General features: G+C 40.5%; 3 protein-coding genes across 4 annotated transcripts in view; 2 read left to right on the top strand and 1 right to left on the bottom strand.

Annotated features, from left to right (window-relative positions):
- Positions 1 to 5,650, bottom strand: part of LOC135524380 (S phase cyclin A-associated protein in the endoplasmic reticulum-like) — a 98,580-nt gene extending 92,930 nt beyond the window's left edge. For both annotated transcript variants that reach the window (XM_064951853.1, XM_064951854.1), the window contains exons 1-4: positions 5,367 to 5,650; positions 1,847 to 1,964; positions 696 to 772; positions 289 to 486 (exon numbers count right to left, since the gene is read on the bottom strand). In XM_064951853.1, the coding sequence (XP_064807925.1) occupies positions 289 to 486; positions 696 to 772; positions 1,847 to 1,964; positions 5,367 to 5,531 (558 nt within the window). In that variant the 5' untranslated portion in view covers positions 5,532 to 5,650. The remainder of the gene's footprint in view (positions 1 to 288; positions 487 to 695; positions 773 to 1,846; positions 1,965 to 5,366) is intronic.
- Positions 5,651 to 5,820: 170 nt separating this feature from the next.
- Positions 5,821 to 10,634, top strand: rcn2 (reticulocalbin 2). Its single transcript, XM_064951856.1, has 8 exons — positions 5,821 to 5,949; positions 6,463 to 6,600; positions 6,685 to 6,787; positions 6,920 to 7,116; positions 7,219 to 7,332; positions 7,425 to 7,518; positions 7,621 to 7,763; positions 8,004 to 10,634. Exons 2-8 carry the CDS (start codon positions 6,463 to 6,465, stop codon positions 8,145 to 8,147), a joined length of 933 nt encoding a protein of 310 aa, XP_064807928.1. The 5' UTR covers positions 5,821 to 5,949; the 3' UTR covers positions 8,148 to 10,634.
- Positions 9,542 to 20,418, top strand: LOC135524381 (proline-serine-threonine phosphatase-interacting protein 1-like). Its single transcript, XM_064951855.1, has 15 exons — positions 9,542 to 9,957; positions 11,245 to 11,345; positions 11,440 to 11,514; positions 11,651 to 11,685; positions 11,797 to 11,903; positions 12,151 to 12,213; positions 14,355 to 14,459; positions 16,992 to 17,037; positions 17,926 to 18,005; positions 18,206 to 18,304; positions 18,527 to 18,623; positions 18,860 to 18,947; positions 19,052 to 19,137; positions 19,630 to 19,739; positions 19,862 to 20,418. The coding sequence occupies exons 1-15, from the start codon at positions 9,928 to 9,930 to the stop codon at positions 19,988 to 19,990; spliced, it is 1,251 nt and encodes a 416-aa protein (XP_064807927.1). The 5' UTR covers positions 9,542 to 9,927; the 3' UTR covers positions 19,991 to 20,418.
- The last annotated feature ends 1,369 nt before the right edge of the window (positions 20,419 to 21,787 follow it).

The raw sequence follows: 21,787 nt of genomic DNA, 5'->3' as shown, positions 1-21,787 counted from the left end.
TTTACACTATGTCATTAATATCCACTCCCTCCAGCCAAACCCAGGAGAGTGCCCTGTGATAATTCTCTCACTAGCAAGCCTTCAAAGGCCCTCTGACACTAACCAGAGAACAAGTGGAATGTGAGAGAGCAGAAGGAGAACCCCGTTAACAACTCAATATCTCCCTCTAGTGTTGATGAAGTGTGGTGCTCTGCAATGCCTCCGGTTGTTCCTATTTTTGTTGTTGAGGACCCTGTTGAGGTAGGGGTGTTTAGGTTTTGGGTCACAACTTAAGGTCCAAAGCCCTACCTTACACTCCACCACACTCTGATCAGATTCACAGGTGACATAGATCTCATCCACTGCCCGCCGCAGGTTGTCGAAGAGGAAGGCCCAGTATCGTGCTCGCAGGTCCACCTTGCGCGGCTGCCTGGCTTTGGTGGGACTCTTCTCTGCTCCCTTGTCAAGCAAGGCCCCGGCTGTGCTCTTGTTGTCCAGGCCTGTATTCTGTAGAGACAGCAGAAGAGGAGACAAAGCATAATGTTGAGGCAAAGAATAGAATGTTGCTAGGTCTACAATGCTCTCTAGTGGTACATGTGCTTAACTAGCAGTGAGCAAAATATTTCATCCATCTTTAGGTTTTATTATTTCATAAAGGAGGCAAAATTAGAATAAGTATGGAAGCTATGGAAGCTAAAAGATGACAATATGCACACCTGTTTCTTATTCCTATGCAGTCCAGAGTTAATTCTCTGATTCCTCAAATTGGCGTTTGTATGAGTCTTGGACTTCCCTGTGAAATATAAAAAAATTAAATAAAAACATTTCATTTCCAGAAAAACAAACTATTAGTCCTAAAAAAGCCACAAAAAAGCTTTTACATTGATCTGGTCACCCTTTGTTTTGCCGAAGATGGAATATGGCATGTGGGAGTAACAAAACATAAAAGTACAGAACTGCACACACACAAAATATAGACTGACCCAAAGCCTTGCAAGAGAGAAGAGAACGCACTCTCTCCCTCCTCTCTCACGCTGTTCTCTGCACAACATTGTCAGTAGGTAGCATTCCCAAATTCTGTGGGGAAACAACCCTGATACAATGACCACACGGCTGTGTGCATGAGCAGGTTCAATCTGTGATACCATTAACATCTTTCTGGTTTGTTGTCCAGTTACCAATTGCAGAACCCATCCAGACAGTTATGAAATATTCCGCCAGTGTTCAATCAAAGGACTAACTGGGTTAATTGTTGTGTGTTCCTAATCATGACCAATCATGTTTAAAAGCTAGCAAGCTGACTTTCTGTCAACCCATTAAACATTCCTCCACTACTAGAGGGTGTGAAGCTCATTAAATCGGAGTTATATTGATCTTTTAAATCTGACGAGGGACCAGTGAAATGACACATCACCTTGACAACTGTTTTGAATTCAGTCGTCTCAGGGAAGGGAAATATATGAAGGCCAATGCATAGAATAACAGAGGTGAATCAAAGGCTGTCATTTTGTTAAGGGAGATATTGTATTAGAGCAAAGAGTCTGGACTCACGTGATCTTTCCCCAACACAATGCCCTTTGCTGTGCCTAAGTTAATTGATTCCTTTGTTCCTAATAGACAAAGGGCTTGATTCATGCACTGTAAGTCAATATCAGCACCTGCCACTGGAGGTGAACATTGGTTTGCCCATCAAATCAATTATATACCCACCAAGACAACACAAATGTATCTGGTGAAAAACATAATGGAATCTACTTAAAAGAAACACGCATCTGTAAACATAAAAACAGTTATTCCTTTTACATCAGACTGATACATACAGCATTATCAGGCCCAGTTGAGCGTGTGTGTGTGCATTTTTACTGACCTTCCTCCTCTTTGTTCTCCAGAGGAACACTCCAGGCAATGAGATTTCTCGCAGCACGGCCCTCTTCTGCCACAATCTTCCTCACCTTGTCATGGCTGTTTGACCGCCGAAAGGATGCCTGCAGACAAAATGGGGACCACATCAAATGGTACCAAATATCAAAAAACATGAAGGCATATAACCTAGCTGTATGACTCCATGGATGAGTTCATAACATTGACAACATGCTATAGGTGAAAACTGGTGCTTTGTACAGAACAGTAGATTAATAGTACATTACTATGCAGCATAGTTTCCCTACATATACTGTAGGTTAGGCTACACTAGAGAATGTACACAAGTGTTTTATGGCCAAGGAGACCTGCCCCACACAGGTCATATAAAGCATGTGATGTTTTGAACAGCACAAGACAACATGGCCCTTCACACCTGCGTGTGATGGTATGGTGCTTGGTAACAGGACATAGACACATAGGTATGGGTTTAATTAACATGGGAGAATCAAATGCTTTGTCATAAATAAATGCATAGTACTGTGCTATAATAAAGATGTCTCTGAATCCTGGGCTCTGGCCTCTCCCTGGGCACCTCATGTGACATTGAGTTAGTCATGCAAGTTGAGTGGATGCCAAAACCTCTTGCTCGCTCCGCTCTTTACCTCTTCCTCACACACCAACGCACATGTGCATGAACACACACAAACACGTATGCATAGACAGACAAGCAGGCAAATCACAGCATGGTCTAGATAGGATCCCATGCATGAATGCCAAGAGAAAGTCTGATTTACGCCCACTTTGCAATGCCAATTAAAGACTCTGCCATTTCCAACTATTGAGAAAGCCTGGCATCTTGGTTTATATTTTCTATAAGCACAAAATAAATGAATATGATTGTGACGTTATCATACTGTATTGTTGGGCACTTCATTCCACGCATTTGAAGATTTTGCATATTTTCCACATACAGAATAGAATTGATTTACAGCGACAGAATTCCGAGTTTAAATGCAAAATAATCACCCGGTGGATAACAAAGTTAAATCTACTGGTAACCCAATTAGACTATAAAAACTACTACCTAAATGTGGACTTGCTTATCAAAAATCGGGACCTGAACCAGACTCAAGGTTCTCTGCATTCTGTCCGCAATAGCAACCGAGTCATGTCATGAGAGATTGTTTTATGTCACTGCCATTCACAAAGACTACAACAAAATAATGACTTCCATGACACCTTTCAAAGAAACTAATTAGAACAACACTAACATTACCGTTTATCTACCAAATGAAGTGTCTGACAATACAGAGGTACTTCTATGTTTTAATCAAGCCCATTGTATCTCTTCTGTGTGGAACTCCCACACTATAGTATCCTAGCATGCTGACAGAACAGGCTACATGCTAATATGACTCATTAAGTTTTTACACATGCATAAACAGCAAGCAGTGTCCTGGTCTGCTACCATTTCATGTCCTTCTGGAATATTTACTTTAAGTGAGCAAAAAAATATCCTTTACATAAGCTCCATTCTATTACTATAGAAGAGCATAAGGACAATAGGATCAAACGCCAACATCACTGAGGCTGCACATCAAACAGAGTAGCCAAACCCCACTGATAATTAACAAATAACAAGCTAGGTTACCATCATAGCAGTAAATATACTGTACCACCTGAGGCTGGCAATGCTTACAGAAAGGCTCTCCTGATCCACTTAATCAGCTGCTGCCACTTGGCCTTCACTATGGAATGTTATTTTTAGCTATTTTATTTATTTAACCTTTAACTAAGACGGTGTAGGTTGTTTTTTGGAGCATGTGTTATGCTAACTGGTTTATAAACTGAGCCTCTACATATGCACAGGAAAGGGCCGGTCCTGAGGAGCAGGTGTAGGGTTTTCATTCTAAAAGCAGGTCTACAAACAGACGCATGCAGCAAGTGGGAGAGTGAGAAGAGAGACAGAGATAAGAAGATACATACAGAATAGAAGTAGAGTCTGTAAGCAGGTTCCTCGTCCTTATCCGCCCCTGACATACTTTTGTAGCCAACTTCAGCCAACCTGTTTCCCCTCGATGGCATTGCCACTTGTGCAAGGTGACAGTCATTCGACAGCAGGACCAAAATAGACTGTATGTAGCTTGAACTGCTATAGCAACTTGCCCAGCTGTGTCAACTACTCCAATTGTGATTGAGCGAGCCGGGTGCTTAGCGGGCTGGCGGTCCATTCACCCCCGTCTGATCTGTCTAATCAGTGCTGAGCTAGTAGCCAACCACCCCTGCTGCAGACCACTGCTGCCTTTCTGCCTGCCGGCTCTCCTCTCCTCTGCTATCTGTTTACAGCGTCTCTCCTCTTCTGTCATCTCACAGCGCTGCATCGCAGCCCCCTTTCACTCCCTCTGCCACAGCACCGCGCAGTCATGTGGTATTGGAACTGACTAAAATATTTCCTGTATATAGTATGATTCCTTAATTGTGTAGTTAATATTTCTTATTTTTCTTGTATTTTTTTCTAGTAATGCATTGTTATTGATTATTGCATTATTGGGTTGAGTTTGCAAGACAGGCATTTCACTGTACTTGGGCATGTGACTTTAAAACTTTAAATGTGCGCGCACAGTAGGCCTGCCTCTCAGACCCTGTCCTCCGCTGCCAGTGATGTGTGAAACTGCAGGCTCAAGGAGTGTGCTAATGTAATCTTGCGCTCGCCAGAGAGGCTGAGGCTCAGCAGCATCCTATTGGACTCGACAGTTGATGAATCATACAAGGCTGGAAGATAAACACAAAACCACATGGTCTTCCTGCAACTTTGTGCCAAATGAGTAGTTTCACAATGACCGTTGTGAGGTCTGCAGCAGATTTCATGTGACAGCAGGTTCTCTTTTTGAAAACACCACTTTGCCTAAAAAAACAACAACTGTTGGTGTCATCAGCAATGCATCCCTGTCTTTTAGCAGGTCACTGTAACCACTACATACAAATTCTATAGTATATATTTTCCTGTCAATACATCCTGTGTGAGGGCATCCTATACAATAAGTGTAAAAAAAATAAAAATAAGAACACCCGCTCTTTCCATGACATAGACTGACCAGGTAAATCCAGGTGAAAACGATGATCCCTTATTGATGTCACTTGTTAAATCCACTTCAAATCAGTGTAGATGAATGGGAGGAGACAGGTTAAAGGAAGATTTTTAAGCATTGAGACAAATGACACATGGATTGTATGTGTGTGCCATTCAGAGAATGAATGGGCAAGACTAAATATAAATGCCTTCGAAGGCGCTACTACAGCCTGGGGTTCGACACCTGTCGTGACCGGGAGCTCAGTATTAATAGGAAGGTGTTCCCAATGTTTAGCATACTCAGTGAATTATTGAAAGGTGGCTAGCCAGTAACTAGCCAAGTTAGTTATCCATCAAATATAAACGTATTAGCTAGCGAGCTATCTGACCGCGGTCTTAATGTGCAGGTCAGTTACATTATAGTAGAACTTGAAAATAGAGCTAGTTACAGTACCTTCAAGGCAACGGTTATTGGAGTATTCCTGCTTTTTCCTCCTCCATGCGAGGACCCTGAGCTGTTGCTGCCAGACCTCTCCCTCCCGTCCCCGCCTTGTCCAATTCTAATACCGAATCGGTGCTGGCCACGCCGTCGTCCATCGTTGCGACTGTCTTTTGACATTTACGTAATTCAATTCTCAGGGTAAAAGCTAAACTTCTTAGAAAATTAGCTAAATTGATGTGCTTTATGTGTTGACGGAAACGACCTGACACCATTGACAGTTATAATCTACATAGCATTTTTCCGGAACTGTATGATAAAATGTATGACAGTTTCAGACTATCCAATCATTCATTTGTTAGGCGGAAACAGAAGAAATATAAACCAATCACAAAACAAGAATTGAGGCTAGGGGTGGAATTTAAACTTTCAACCATGGCAACCAAATAAATGGGCGGGACACATATGAAGTAACGTTTTTTATGTCAAGTCGATCTGCTCGTGTCCTCTTGCTCCTGGAATCCTCATCATTATTGGACGTTACTCAAATTTTAACCCAGATTTTGTGAGCTGGAACGAGGAATTGGCACAAGCAAAGGTTTGTTTACGACATAATGTTCTCCTAAAATAGTCTGGAAGTCACTCATCTAACTTTACCAAACGTCTGACCAGTTCAGAATCCTCAAATTTTGTCAGACATTCATTGTCAACAACTCAGTTTATTTCAGGAAAATGCTCAGCATAGTAACCGAACGTTACATCAGCCAAGTAACTTAGGTCTATTGTTTGTCATGATATGTTTTTGAGGGGGGTCAATGACTGACAGCAACACTTTGGTTGCTAACTATAGTTAGCTAACGTTAGTCGTTACCTAGCTAGCAACAATACTGTATTATTAAAGCCCAAACTGTCCAGTCTCTTTAATGTCGACCACACCAGGTAACTCAGCGCTATTGTCTTCGCGTTTCATACAGCTAATAGTAGGTGAACCAGAACCAGACGGTTACACAATTGATATGTGAAATACATATTCTATGATTGTTAATCTATATTCTTCAAGTTTACGAAGAATGTTAAAATCATAACATGACGCGTTTTTTCTCCGTCATAGATGAAATACTCAGTTATACCCATTGCATTGCTTGTAATGCACTGTGCCTTTGGAGAGAGCTCCCACAATCATGAAGATCATTATGTGGGTCATCAGCACAGCCCCGAGCACGACATGGATCTCCTATTGGGAACGGAGGTTGTCATTTCTCTCTATCATCTGAATAATATCCCCTTTCAGTCATATTCACTATCTCACCATTTCTATAACTTGGGTTTTTAGGAAGAAGATGGAATAAAGAAACTTAGTCCAGCAGAGCAAAGGACCAAATTTATGGAAATCCTGAAGAAGATTGATAAAGATTCTGACAAACATTTAACCTCAGGTAAAAAATACATTTTAAAAAATGGCTTTGTTTTGGGATGTATTTTGACTTTCATATGAAAAATTAATCTCACAGTGTTATAAAAAAATCTTACAGTATGGATACTGTATGTGTAATATTTTGTCACTACAGAAGAGATCACACTATGGATTCAACATGTCTACAAGAAATATGCATTGGATGATGCAGAGGAGCGCTTCCCTGAATTTGACACCAACAACGATGGTGTTGTGTCGTGGGAAGAATACAACATGGTTGTCCATGAACGAGTCATTAATATTGATGAGAATGCTTTTCTGGAGGATCCAGAGGAAGAGTCACTCAGATTTGTATGATCATCTTAGTTGTACCAGCCTTTATTTTATTGTTGACGACATATGGATTGCACATGCTCTACACCTCACAGTACTTATCAATCTTTTCCTTTTTAGCTCCACTTAAAGGAAAAGAAGCGCTTTGATTTTGCTGATATGGGTGGCACACCAGGCCTTAACCTAACTGAGTTTCTTGCATTTACACACCCATCAGAAGTGGATTACATGGCTGTAAGACATTTCCACAAGCTGTTTACATTTGTATCCGCATGAGCAGAATCAAATGTTTGGTGTGGTAATATTTTGCTATTTTTTTCTTTTAGGATTTTGCCGTTGAAGATGTGTTGAGTGAATATGACACAGATAAAGATGGGTTTATCAGTCTACGTGAATTTATTGGAGATGTTCGAACTAATGGTAAGCACAGAAGAATGCTTTCTGTGTTTTTCTCAACATATAATGGCTTGTAAGGGCTCAGTTGGCTTTCCTGCTGTAGTAATGTGTGTTTGTGTACTTCAGAGGAGGATGGCCCATCAAAGTGGGAGATTGAGGAAACTGTCCGCTTTGACGACCTTTATGATCAAGACAAGGATGGCAAGTTGAACCGAGAGGAGCAGCTCCGCTGGGTGGCCCCTAACAGCTATGGCTCTGCACGGGAGGAGGTGAGTAACCACTATACTACCGTGTCTCTGCATTACATGGACAGCCATGCCTCACTAGGGTGCTCTAGTAGTACCATTTCTAATTTGATTATAACATATTAGTTCCTGTGAAGTGCAGTCAGGGTATGGAAACATTTATAAATTGGTTGGTATGAATGGTATCCCCATTGAATGTGGGTGTATCTATCAGTTCTCTTCAGTTTGCTTGAATTCTTTTGCTTTGCTCTTATGTTTTAACAGGCTGTTCACCTCATCAAAGAAATGGACCAAGATGGTGATGGGAAACTGTCAGAGGCAGAGGTTTTGAAAAATCAAGACATTTTTATGAATAGTGAAGTAACAGACTATGGAAGGCAACTGCATGTGTCACATGATGAATTATAACTTTTTTTTTTTTTTTAACTGTTATTGTACATCACAGTTAAGTTTGGACACGCCTACTTATTCCATGGTTTTTCTTTATTTTTACTATTTTCTGCGTTGTAGAATAACAGTGACGACATAAACTATGAAATAACACATGGAATCATGAGGTAACCAAATAAGTGTTAAACAAATCAAAATATATTTGAGATTCTTCAAAGTAGCTACCCTTTGCCTAGATGGCAGCTTTGTACACGCTTGGCATTCTCTCAACCAGCTTCATTAGGTGACCTGGAATGCATTTCAATTTTCAGGTATGCCTTGTTAAAAGTTCATTTGTGGAACTTCTTTCATTGTTAATGTGTTTGAGCCAATCAGTTGTGTTGTGAAAGTTTTTTTTTTTTTTAAGCGCAGTCGCATAAACCATCAAGCGCTATGATGAAACTGACTCTCATGAAGACCGCCACAGGAAAGGGAGACCCAGAGTCACCTCTGCTGTAGAGGATAAGTTCATTAGAGTTACCAGCCTCAGAAATTGCATCCCAAATAAGTGCTTCACAGAGTTCAATTAGCAGACTTGCCTAGATATATAAAGGTTAAATAAATAAAATAAAAACAGACCCATCTCAACATTAACTGTTCAGAGGAGACTGCGTGAATCAGTCCTTCATCGTTGAATTGCTGCAAAGAAACCACTACTAAAGGACACCAATAAGAAGGAGAGACTTGCTTGGGCCAAGAAACGCGAGCAATGGACATTAGACCGGTGGAAATCTGTCCTTTGGTCTGATGAGTGCAAATTTGAGATTTTTGGTTCCAACCGCCGTGTCTTTGTGAGATGCAGAGTAGGTGAACGGATCTCCGAATGTGGTTCCCACCGTGAAGCATGAAAGTGTGATGGTATGGGGGTGCTTTGCTGGTGACACTGTCAGGGATTTATTTAGAATTCAAGGCACAGTTAAGCAGCATGGCTACCACAGCATTCTGCAGTGGTACGCCATCCCATCTGGTTGACGCTTAGTGGGACTATCATTTGTTTTTCATCAGGACAATGGCTCAACATACCTCCAGGCTTTGTAAAGGCTATTTGACCAAGAAGGAGAGTGATGGAGTGCTGCATCAGATGACCTGGCCTTCAAAATCACCTGACCTCAACCCAATTGAGATGTTTTGGGATGAGTTGGACCGATATGTGGGAACTCCTTCAAGACTGTTGGAAAAGCATTCCAGATGAAGCTGGTTGAGAGAATGCCAAGAGAGTGCAAAGCAGTCATCAAGGCAAAGGGTGGCTACTTTGAATAATCTAAAATATATTTTGATTTGTTCTAACACTTTTTGGTTACTACATGATTCCATATGTGTTATTTCATAGTTTTGATGTCTTCACTATTATTCTACAATGTAGAAAATAGTCAAAATAAAGAAAAATCCATGAATGAGTAGGTGTGTCCCAACATTTGACTGGTACTGTATATATATTTTCTCAGTTCAAGAAGTCTTACTGATTTACATGTAACATTTCTGAATGGGTTTTTCAATGTTTTTAGGGTATCCATCTTATCAAATGACAACCAAATTTTAATGTTATCTTGGAGGCAGGCTGTCTGTGTTAGCGAACATCACACTGAAGCTCTTCCTCATTTGAGTCAAACGAGTTAACTTCAAGCCATGTCTACTGACTGGGTGTTTCCTGTGTGTGGCATTATAATTTTCACTGGCTTTGATCCGGCCTCAAAGAACCATAAGTGCCTTCTTTACTGAATGCCCTCACAGAGGATATCACATTTGATCTACTGCTGAGATGACTTTACAATTCCAAGATGTATTTTGGGTGAGTTCACTTTAATATCTTTACTTTTGACTAACCACTTTGATGCTCAATCTATATGATCTTTATGGATAAGATCAGGTTGAGGTCATTTAAAAAAAAAAAATGCACTGCACAGAGGCTATCAGCAGAGACAGCTAAATTATTTACTGCTTGATCCAAACTGTATTGTGGTAACAACACCTGAGGCAGTACACCTGTGTCAGAGGAAGCCCTTTACTAAATTAAACTTTGTTTTTTTCATTGGCTCTCAGATTGTCATCTTTACAAATGTTTGTTCTATGGTCTCACAGCCAACTTCGTTCTTTTTCTAAACATACTAGACTAAAACTTTATTTCATATGCTATGATGAAGAAATGTACTTGTGTAATTATTTTCAATGTGTGGCATTAATACATGTGCTAGTGTGTTATATTTAGTAATTTATCTAAATAACTAGGCCCACAGAACATTGTTTAACTTATTCTCTTGGCTGGATTGCTCATTTCTGAGTGTCAGTACCTCTATGCTGAGTTTCCTGTAAAACAGGCTCTTATCTTTCTGTATTTGATCTTCTGACTGTGATGCATTGTCAACTGTAATCTACAAACTACAAATAGTTTCTGGGTTGATTTGCATAGCAGGCTCAGTGCAATAATCCCCTTCCAACCTTTGCAAATAAAAATGACCTTATTGTGCATTTTGTTTCTTATTACTTTGTATGAAATAGTTTGGCATTGAATTATGTTTGATATTGTATAACACTTGCGCAATACTAATACCTGTATTTGGCATTCTGTATTGTACATTCATTTATAAATGTTTTACTTCACATAGTACACAATCATGCATAAGCCAAAGTTCAGCTAACAGACGACAGTCAATGGTTTGCTGTTGATACATGAGGCGGTCAACAGTGGAATCCTTTGTGGCTGCTAAGGGGGTTTTATGACCAAACTACTATTTATGACTCTTTTCCTGTGGAAACTGGGTGGTATGTAGTATAAGGTATGAGTGATACAGTGTGGGCCAGCAACATCTCCACTGAAGGCCTACTACAGTATGTGATATGTGTCATTTAACTTGTAACTTTCACCTGCACTGGCATTCAATACTATTATATACGCGGCATCCATGGAAGCATTTTGTTTTGACAAACACCATAAATCTGTAAAAGTGTCAAAAGTTGCTGTAACTGAAAGATTAATGTTTGCATCTATTTTTTGAAAAGGACTTTCTTTGTACCTTTGTATTAAATATTTGCATTTTCTTTGAAGTTAAAATAATACTATGATTCTGTATGGTTGTAGGGAGTGGATTTCATCAGTAATGTGGGATATGAGGCTCTCATCCAGAGACTCTGTGAGGGTCGACGGATGTGCAAAGACATGGAGGAGCTCTTGAAGATGAGGTAGTTGGTGGCAGCAAAGCAGTTCCTACATTGTGAATGAAGTTATATTATGTCACAATTATAAGTTAAGAAATATTGTGTTTCCATTGGATAGGGCATCTGCTGAAGAGAGATATGGCAAGGAGTTGGTGATGATTGCACGCAAGGCAGGGGGTCTCTGTGAGATCAGGTGAGTAGCTCTACTCTCAAGATTCATGGAAACGAAATGCCTTAAGTTTTGGTAGAGAGAGAGGTGTGTGTGTGTGATAATGTATTGTGTAAAATAAATGTATTTGCACTTTCTCACAGTTATATTCTTTTCACAGCACTTTGAGAGCATCCATTGACCAACTCAAAGTCCGTAAGTAGAACATAATTTTAATTGTCCACTTCTAGCTATGGAGTTGAAACATCTTTAAGCAGCTCTACTTTATCCCAGATTTGTAATGTTGTGTTACCTCATGTTTTGTAGAAATTGAGAACATTGGGAACCTGCACATACAGCTCTCTGGGATGTTAAAGGAAGAGGTCAAGAGGATGGAACAGTTCAGGGATCGACAGAAAGAGCAGAGAAAAAAGGTTTTGGTTTGACATTTTTAGCTTTCACCTAAACAAGGCCTAAAGACAATCTATTGTTTGTGAATGGTGGTAAATATCTACATAGAGCATGTTGTACTATTAAATCATGTACTTTGATTTCAAATGTTAACCATTTGCTGTTTAAGGACAGAGAAAATATCCGTGGTTAGATGAGATGAATCCACTATTGATCTGTAATTGATCAGCTATTTTTGCATCAGTCACAGCATGTTTTTCTCTGTCTCAGTTTGAAGGCGTCATGGACAAGGTTCAGAAGATAAAGGTGTCTTTATACAAGAAAACAATGGAGGTGAGCACAGTTCCTACCAAAAACCTTCTTAATTTCTTTATCTGTATGCTCCTTTGTGTGACGTGAAACCCTATTCCGTAAAGTTTGTCTGTGGTAGGTAGGGCTTAACTCAATGTGTCAGGGATATTTTAGCTTTACTTTCAAAGGTCCTTTAGTTAGTATGGTTCAGGAAAAGGTGAAATTATATACCAGTAAGGGAATTTGTAATGTTCTCCAATAATAGGTTGGACCAGTAAGAGCATACAGATAAGAAAGGAAACAAAGAGGGCCATTCAGTGGCAAGCCGAGGGAACGCCTCTAAAACAGAACTCTCAGCTCAGGAAATCCTGCTCTATTTGTTTTATTTTAGTCTCCCTGCTTGCACATCTCGATTGCACTTTCTGTTCCTTATTTGGCAGCAGCTTCATGAAAAGTGTCATTTTATAATAGCTGTCTTGATCTAATAATTGGAGTTAAGTAGGACTGTGGCGGTCACACAATTTTGTCAGCCGGTGACTATCAACCAAATAACTGTCAGTCTCATGGTAAATTACCGTTTTATTTTATTTAACCCTTATTTTGGAACATCTACATTTAAAAAAAAACCTAATAAATCCATGTAATATAGCCTACATCTTCACAATAAATCCATTATTTTAGACAGGTCTAAAGAAGTATGATATTAAGAAAATGTAGTCTATTCCAGGAGAACAGAATAGCATACTTGTCCTTATGTTAGGTCCTGATCTGGCTATGCCAAATGGCTGTGGGCTACACTAGTTCATTTAGCAGACAAGATTTGCTTAGAATTATGTGGCTTGCATTATTTTATAGTATGAAGAAAACAATTTAACAAAGCTGAAAAAAATTGAAAGTATATTTTCTCCAAATGATTTGAGTTCACACATGCTGCTATTCTTTGTTGAGTGGTTAACAAGGAAACGGTTACTCCTATATGCTTAATTTAGAGTTATTAATGTAACTTTAGTTGTTCTACAAATGTTGGGCAATATGATTTTTAATACATTTTAAGGCTGCATGATGCGACTCAAATAATGATTTGAAAAAAGTTGCTTGAAAGGCATGAGCTCTGCTTAGTTTTTTGCACAGACTATACACAATTCATCAGTCTCTCATTCACACTTTGACAACCACTTGATAATGCCTTGAATTACACAGCTGCATCCCCTTGTGGCCATAATGCACCCTAAAAAAATGTATGCCTTTTGTGGCCGTTGTGCCCTTGGGCCCCGAGTGCTGCGTTGTGCCCTTCTCCCCGAAGCACCTCTCACTCACATGGCTCTCCATCATGTGATCGGGTCTATCCCCCAGATACAAGTGAAGACGGACACTTCCGGGAAGTTGACCTATTTTGTGCGAGAAATAAATATTCCGAACATAGCCTGGGACAATTGTGGGATGCGATAGATCCCAAATTAGTACAACCACTAGCATAAAAAAAAATGCAATGTGGTTGACCCAACAGATCTGAACATTTAGCTTAAAATGTTGATAAACTATTAGGCTTTTTCTTCACATTATAAGCACCTTGTAGGTTATAAGCATGAATGTTCCATTTGCTGGGAAAAAAAAAAACATTATCAAACGTGACCGCAAATGCGATTATGCATGTAATGCTTTTATTATAAAGGTGCATTTTTATGGTGAAAATTATCTTCCAAAAACTTGAAACTCATGCCCTGTTTACAGTGCCTTCAGAAAGTATTCAGACCCTTTGACTTTTTCCACATTTTGTTAAGTTACAGCCTTAACTTAAAATGGATTTAAAAAATAAAACAAAAAGCAATCTACACACAATACCCCATAAAAACAAAGCGAAAACAGGTTTTACATTTGTTTTGCGAATGTATATTTAAAAAAACATTTTCGATCACATTTGCATTGATGCAGTGATTAGAGGGACAATAGAGTGCTGATTACCAGGCAGTTGGTTTGGTAGGCTACTAATGACCATTAGCAGCATCAGAGCTTGGAGAAACCTAATTACCATGACCAAACGGTCACATGGAATTTGACTGACTTCATGACTCGTGACCGCAGGTGTGGCGGTATTACGTTCACCGCAACAGCCCTAGAGGTAAGTACATTGTGTAGTATTGTAAACCTGATAACAAGTTCCCTTTCTGTGTGTCCTTTCCCAGTCTAAAAGGTCCTATGACCAAAGGTGCAGAGAGGCAGATGAGGCAGAGCAAGCTGCTGAGAGGATGAGCAGTGCAGCCACCACCACACCCAAGCAGGCTGAAAGGGTAAATCACTAAACTATCCATGCACACTGGACAACACATCTACTTAACTGACAATGGAAACCAGGCTTAGAAATATACCATTAAATTGTATGAAATCGTAACACAGTGCTCCCTGAGTATTTGTGTAAAATGTAACATACAGTAGTTGTAGGTCAGTCTGTAGGCTATATGTTTTGAATTGTAGGAATAATAACAGAGGATGTGAATTGCAGTGAATGGTTTGACTTTCATCATAGAGTGAATGTAAACACATATTCTGAACTGTTGCTGTGTGGGGCATAAAGCAAAACCCATGTTCATGGGGATTCCTGACAATCCCCTTCAACTGAGTGATGAAATATAAATTGTTATTTCTGATTACTGTTCTACCATTTCAAATCAAATGTTATTTGTCACATGCTTCATATACAACATTTGTAGACTAACCATGAAATGCTTACTTACGGGTCCTTTTCCAACAATGCAGAGTTAAGACAATTAACATGAATATATATATAGGGAGTAGAAAATAACATGGCTAAAGAGGGAGTACCAGTGCTGATTTGATGTGCAGGGGTACAAGGTAATTGAGGTAGGTACTTTACATGCACTGAGTATACCAAACATTAGGAAGACCTTCCTAATGTTGAGTTGCACCCACCACCGTCGTCGGTGATCAGGCCTACCACCGTCGTGTTGTCAGCAAACTTAATGATGGTGTTGTCGTAGTGTGTGGCCACGCAGTCGTGGGTGAACTGTGAGTACAGGAGGGGACTAAGCACGCACCCCTGAGGGGCTCCCGTGTTGAGGGTCAGCGTGGTGTATGTGTTATTGCCTACCCTGACCACCTGAGATCCAGTTGCAGAGGGAGGTTTTCAGTCCCAGGGACCTTAGCTTAGTGATGAGCTTCGAGGGATCTATGGTGTTGAGCTGTAGTCAATGAACAGCATTCTCACGTAGGTGTTCCTTTTGTAGAAGTTGGAAAGGGAGGTGTGGAGTGCAATCAAGATTGCGTTCTCTCTGGATTTGTTGGGGCGGTATGCGAATTGGAGTGGGTCCAGGGGGTCTGGGATGATGGTGTTGATGTGAGCCATGACCAGCCTTTCAAAGCATTTCATGGCTACAGGTGTGAGTGCTATGGGGTGATAGTCATTTACCTTGGCGTTCTTGGCCACAGGGACTATGGTGGTCTGCTTGAAACATGTACTGTAGGTATTACAGACTGGGTCAGGGAGAGGTTAAAAATGTCAGTGAAGACACTTGCCAGCTGGTCTGTGCATGCTCTGAGTATGCGTCCTTGTAATCCGTCTGGCTCACACATGGTTCAGTGTTGCTCGCCTTGAAGTGAGCATAAAAGGCATTTAACTCGTCTGGTAGGCTCGTGTCACAGGGCAGCCGTTAGCTGGGTTTCCCTTTGTAATCCATGATAGTTTGCCAGCCCTGCCACATCCAACGAGTGCATGAGCCGGTGTACTAGGATTCAATCTTAGTCCTGTATTGATGCTTTGCCTGTTTGATGGTTCATCGGGGGACGTAGCGGGACTTCTTATAAGCATCCAGGTTAGTGTCCCGCTCCTCGAAAGCGGCAGTTCTATCCTTTAGCCCAGTGTGGATGCTGCCTGTAATCCATGGCTTCTGGTTGGGATATGTACGTATGGTCACTGTGGGGGTAACGTTGTTGATGCACTTATTAATGAAGCCTGTCACTGATGTGGTAAACTCCTCAATGCCATCGGATGAATCCCGGAATATAAACAGTCCTGTAGCTTAGCAACCGCTTCATCGGACCACTTCCTAATTGAGTGTGTCACTGCTACTTCCTGTTTGAGTTTTTGCTTGTAAGCAGGAATCAGGAGGATAGAGTTATGGTCAGAATTGCCAAATGAAGGGTGAAGGAGAGCTTTGTATGCACCTCTGTGTGTGGAGTAAAGGTGACCTAGAGTTTGTTTGTTTTTTTCCCTCTAGTTGCACAGGTGACAAGCTGGTTGAAATGAGGTAAAACGGATTTCAGTTTTCCTGCATTAAAATCACCAGCCACGAGGAGCGCTGCCTCTGGATGAGCATTTTCTTGTTGGCTTATGGCCCTGTACAGCTCGTTATGTCTTAGTGCCAGCATCGGTTTGTTGTGGTAAATAGACAGCTACAAAAAAATATAGATTAAGTCTCTCTTGGTAAATAGTGTGGTCTACAGCTTATCAGGCGAGCAGAACCTCGAGACTTTCTTAATATTAGAGATTGCGCACAAACTGTTGTGAACAAAGAGACACACCCCCGCCCTTGAGTTTATGACTCTTGAGCCATGACTCCGTGAAGCATAGGATATTACTGTTCTTTAGGTCCCGTTGATAGAATAGTCTGGAACGGACCTTGTCCAATTTGTTCTCCAGTGATCGTACATTAACCAGTGGAACAGATGGTAGAGGCGGTTTATCTTGAAAAAATCACTTAATTATTTCTCATGATGTAATTGGGAGATCTTTTCCGTACTCTTTAGCACTGACATTTATTTATTAGTTTCCTGTCAGTGACAGTAACTTCCCTGTTCATTTGCAGATGCACAACAAGTCTAAGCAGTGCAGAGAGGCAGCAAGAGAGGCAGGTAAGAGATATTAGGCTATTGAGCTCCTATCATTCCCTGTTGTTGTACTCCAAATAAAGGCAGTCCATGACTTGAAATCAAGATTGCTGAAAAGCCATAGCATGATTTGACAATTTGGTTTTGCCTTTTATCACCGTGATGCTGAGGTTTACCAGAAATTAACTGTTGTAAATGTTTTCAGTTTCAGTTCCTCTTTCATTAAGTACATCTTAAAATTTGCTTCCAATTTGCAGATTATATTTTTAAAGGCCATATTCACTGAGTGTACGAAACATTAAGAACACCTTACAAATATTGAGTTATTAGGAAGGTGGGGTTTTTTGGCTGTCAGAACAGCCTCAATTCATCGGGGCATGGACTCTATAAGGTGTCGAAAGCGTTCCACAGGGATGTTGGCCCATGTTGACTCTAATGCATCCCACAGTTGTGTCAAGTTGGCTGGATGTCCAAGTTGGCTGGAAACTGTTGAGCGTGAAAACCCAGCAGAGTTGCAGTTCTTGACACAAACTGGTGCGACTGACACCTACTACCATATGCCGTTCCAAGGCAGTTAAATATTTAGTCTTGCCCATTCACCCTCTGAATGACACACATACACAATCCATGTCTTAATTGTCTCAAGGCTTAAAAATCCTTTAACCTGTCTCCTCCCCTTCATCTACACTGATTGAAGTGGATTTAACAAGTGACATCAATAAGGGATCATAGCTTTCACCTGGATTTACCTGGTCCGTCTGTTATGGAAAGAGTAGGTGTTCTTAATGGGGGTTTTTTACACTTAGTGTATATTGTCCCTCCACTGTGACAGAGGATCCAATGAATCTTCAAAAATGATTCAGTCAATAACTGCGTATTATATGAATACCACCTTTGCTTCTTTGTCCTCAGAAAAACAATACATGTCAAACATTGAACAGCTAGACAAGATTCGCCAGGAATGGGAAACCACACATGAGAGCACATGTGAGGTACATTGAGGCATATTCTAATGTCATTACAATAAATGCAAGTTGGATTGTACAGTATGATCAGATAAACTTTTCTTAAATTACATAAATATTTTATGTCAAACCAGCTGATGGTCCACATATTGTTGTCAACATGGGATATAGATATGGGATATAGCATTCTATATAGATATTTTGTACAATGGAGGATTGTTTTGCAGGTCTTTCAACAGCAGGAGGGAGATCGTATCAACATCCTAAGGAATGCCATCTGGGTCCACTGTAACCAATTCTCAATGCAATGTGTCAAAGATGATGAGGTTGGTCAAGTTTGTTTTGTCTTACCAAGCCATACTGTAATCCACAATATCAGTAGTAGCATTAGTCAGCATTTTAAAGCATGGTACCATGTATACCTCCAGTGTGTAAGAAAAATATAGAATTTGTCTCAACTGTATCATATAGTAGCTGTAAGACTACTCAGCAATGATGATAAAGAGTATACTGAATGTGTTTGAGCCGTGCCCAAAATGTACTTTCAGTGTTATGAGGATGTGAGGAAAACTCTAGAACTGTGTGACATCACGGTAGACAACAACTGCTTTGTTGAGATGAAAAGCACTGGCTCAAGTCCACCAGGTAGGTAGAATACACCACCTGTCCTGTTCCCTGGTTTTTGCACATGAATATGTTCCAGGTCTGAACATTTCAATATTAACTCTTTAAATGTCATCATAGTAAAATATTGTGGCCTCATTGAGAAATAATATATTCACCCTTCGTTTGCACTTTGCAGTGCAGCCATGTTTCTGTGATACTCTTTACTTAGGCCTTGGGTGAGTTTGCTTTGCTGAATGCCTGTGGTTTCTCCCCAGCTCCCATTGTGTTTGAGAACTACTATGAGAGGGAGCCCTCGACAGACACCAATGGCAGTGCCCGCTTTGTAGGAGGAGTTATGAAGAGGTTAGAGATACTAAGATTTGTTTTTGCACATTTGAACTCATGTAACCATCAAAACAGCATGTTTACAATGTGAAGCAAAGTAAACTCTGTTTAATTACTTTTAGGTTTTCAAACCTTTTGCAAGGCAACTCCTCGGCTGGCTCCAAAATTAACGTCAATGACGGTTCACAGCCATTAGCCCCACCTACTGGTTTGTATGCTGCTACAATTACTGTAAATAAGTGTGGTACCAATAGAAACCATTTGTGGACGGGGAGAGATAATGTTTTTTCACAGTCATTATATTGTTACTTGTCGGGTAAAAAATACATTTGAGATGGAGAGGATAACGATGTATGTTCTCTTTTTATGCCTCCCCATAACAATGCATTGTGTTGATCTTGTTCCAATTATAATGTGAAAACATACATTAATAGCCCATAACTTGATCATGCAGGCTTTCCATCTATTTACATGATCACCAGGGGGCACAAACATCCACCTGATTTCAGGTCAAATGTCCCTTGACGCAAAAGTAGCTGTTGCCACAATATTAAGCAGGGTCTGACACTATATCACATCACACTACATTACATGGGCTTACTCTTTGAGTTCAGTCAATAGCTGTGGTACTGAGGTTTCAAACTGCCAGTGATTTGACCCAATAACTGCATGCCTCAACTACTTCATGTGTAATCCTTAGCCGACACATCAGATGGAGTGTACGCCTCCATTCCTGGATTTCAGCCAGTTGAGCCAACCATCTCAGAGAGCAGAGAGAAGTACCAGGCGCTATATGACTATGAGGCTCAGGTCAGAATGCTCTGACACCTTAAATGCCCGCATTCAACATCTCAGCCTACATCTAAGCCTACATTTACATTTCTGTGACATTTGAACCACAACTAAACCTAACCTGTCCTTGCCGTCTCTAGAGTGCGGGTGAGCTGTCCATGTCTGGAGGGGAGATGGTGGTGGTCATTGAGCAGGGTGTGGATGGCTGGTGGACTGTGGAGAGGAACGGCCTGTCAGGACTGGTCCCTGGATCCTATCTGGCCAAATAATGAGCTCCTCTTGGCACAAGTTGTAAGGCTGGAAGGCCCATAGCATAGCCCTACCTTGCATATGTCTTAGTTTGACTATTTCCTCTAAGCCTAACAGTGCTGATACTGTTAGCTCAGTCTTGGCTATACTGTATGTGTTGTTGAGTGACCTCACTGACCTGAGACCATGGCTTTATCTAATGATGGAGATTATTAACTTATTTGTTGTCAAGATGGAAAGAGATGTGCACTTACCTGTTTTACTTTCCTCTCAAGTCAACAGGCAATAGAGTTTGTGTCGTTGAACAATCCTACTGTAGCCAGGACAGCTGCAAAATAAAGCACTCTAGTTTTTACATGTCAACTAAGGTGAATTCAAAGTGAAATCAAAAAAAAAAATGTCACTGTCATTGGATTAAGGTTAAAATAAAAAAAATCCCTTACGTTGATGACTTTGCAAATCCAATCAGTTTGTCAATGTCATCACATATAATTTTTGTTGTTGAAATGGTTTGGAAACAACTTTGATTCAACCAGTGTTTTTCCCAGTGGGTAGTCACTGACCTATTAATATGCTATAGTATTGAATAACACCTTGTGTGTTTGAGCAACTAATAAACTGTCCACATGCTAACTGTCCAAAATACAATGGCTTAGATCAGGGGTGTCAAACATACAACCTGCGGGCTGAATCCAGCCCGTGAGGCGGTCTAATCCGGTCCCTAGTTGGTCTTGAGTTTTTAAAAAAACATGTATTTTATTTTTTAGAAATATATATTTTGGTGGCTGGAAAACAAACTCGATAAACTTTTAAAAAAAATACTAAACTAAATTGAAACTGAGTAGAAATTATAATGGGGAGACGGTGATGGTCATAGAGTTTCTTGTCTGTGTCCAGCACACAAAAAAATCACAGAAATGAAAGTCAAGGAGCATTGAAAATACCAAATATACCAAAATACCGATAGGTAGAGTATTTTTTTGCCAATTTTGCCAGTGATGAAGTATAATCAATTGTCAGTGCAATTGTCAGGGCTCCCAGGACCTTGTTGAAGACCGAATGCAGCCCCTGGGGCAAAATTTGTTTGATGCCCCTGGCTTAGATTAATGTAGGGTGATATTTCTAATAGCTCTTTCTACTAGAATGCTAGCAGATACCCATAGCCTTCCAGTCATTGCGCTAACGCAAATTAGCATTGGCTCGCGAAACTACCTCTAACTTCCTTCATACTAGACACAGAGACATACAAATGGTTCATCTGACTCTGGAGAAGTAGATAAAATGCCCCATTGTCAAAATCCTGAAGTATCCCTTTAAGCGAATAACTCACCAGCAGTCAGGCAGGAAAGGGCCAGACAAGCAGAGCACTGACTGTATGTTAGCAGGATAGTCTATATCTCCATCTTTTTTATTTTACCTTTATTTAACCAGGCAAGTCAGTTAAGAACAGATTCTTATTTTCAATGATGGCCTAGGAACAGTGGGTTAACTGCCTGTTCAGGGGCAGAACGACAGATTTGTACCTTGTCAGCTCGGGGGTTTGAACATGCAACCTTCCGGTTACTAGTCCAACGCTCTGCCACCCCCTGCCACCCCTATCTTTGCTGATAGCGCTGTTGTTTCCATAAGTGGAAGAATTGGTCTAATTTAGCATGTAGCCTATGGTAAAGCCTCAACTCTACCTCTTCCAAGTCAGATGAGATTAAATAAAAGTGAATAATGACTTTTTTATTGTTTTGTGTGACTACAGCACCAGCAATAAATCGCAAAAATAGAGACACATTTTAATTGAGCGAGGCATCAAAGTGGCCAACCTG

The sequence above is a fragment of the Oncorhynchus masou genome, chromosome 31, assembly GCF_036934945.1.
Source record: "Oncorhynchus masou masou isolate Uvic2021 chromosome 31, UVic_Omas_1.1, whole genome shotgun sequence".
Taxonomy (NCBI): domain Eukaryota; kingdom Metazoa; phylum Chordata; class Actinopteri; order Salmoniformes; family Salmonidae; genus Oncorhynchus; species Oncorhynchus masou.
The sequence above is the reverse complement of the archived record's forward strand: the minus strand, read 5'-3'. Positions and strand labels throughout refer to the sequence as shown.

Excerpts from the sequence above, each read along its gene's own strand:
- rcn2 (XM_064951856.1), top strand. The coding sequence starts at position 6,463 with ATGAAATACTCAGTTATACCCATTGCATTGCTTGTAATGCACTGTGCC. Across the intron at positions 6,601-6,684 it reads ATCTCCTATTGGGAACGGAG|GAAGAAGATGGAATAAAGAA; the intron begins GTTGTCATTTCT and ends TTGGGTTTTTAG. Across the intron at positions 7,764-8,003 it reads ATGGCTCTGCACGGGAGGAG|GCTGTTCACCTCATCAAAGA; the intron begins GTGAGTAACCAC and ends ATGTTTTAACAG.
- LOC135524381 (XM_064951855.1), top strand. The coding sequence starts at position 9,928 with ATGACTTTACAATTCCAAGATGTATTTTGG. Across the intron at positions 14,460-16,991 it reads CACCCAAGCAGGCTGAAAGG|ATGCACAACAAGTCTAAGCA; the intron begins GTAAATCACTAA and ends GTTCATTTGCAG. Across the intron at positions 17,038-17,925 it reads AGAGGCAGCAAGAGAGGCAG|AAAAACAATACATGTCAAAC; the intron begins GTAAGAGATATT and ends CTTTGTCCTCAG.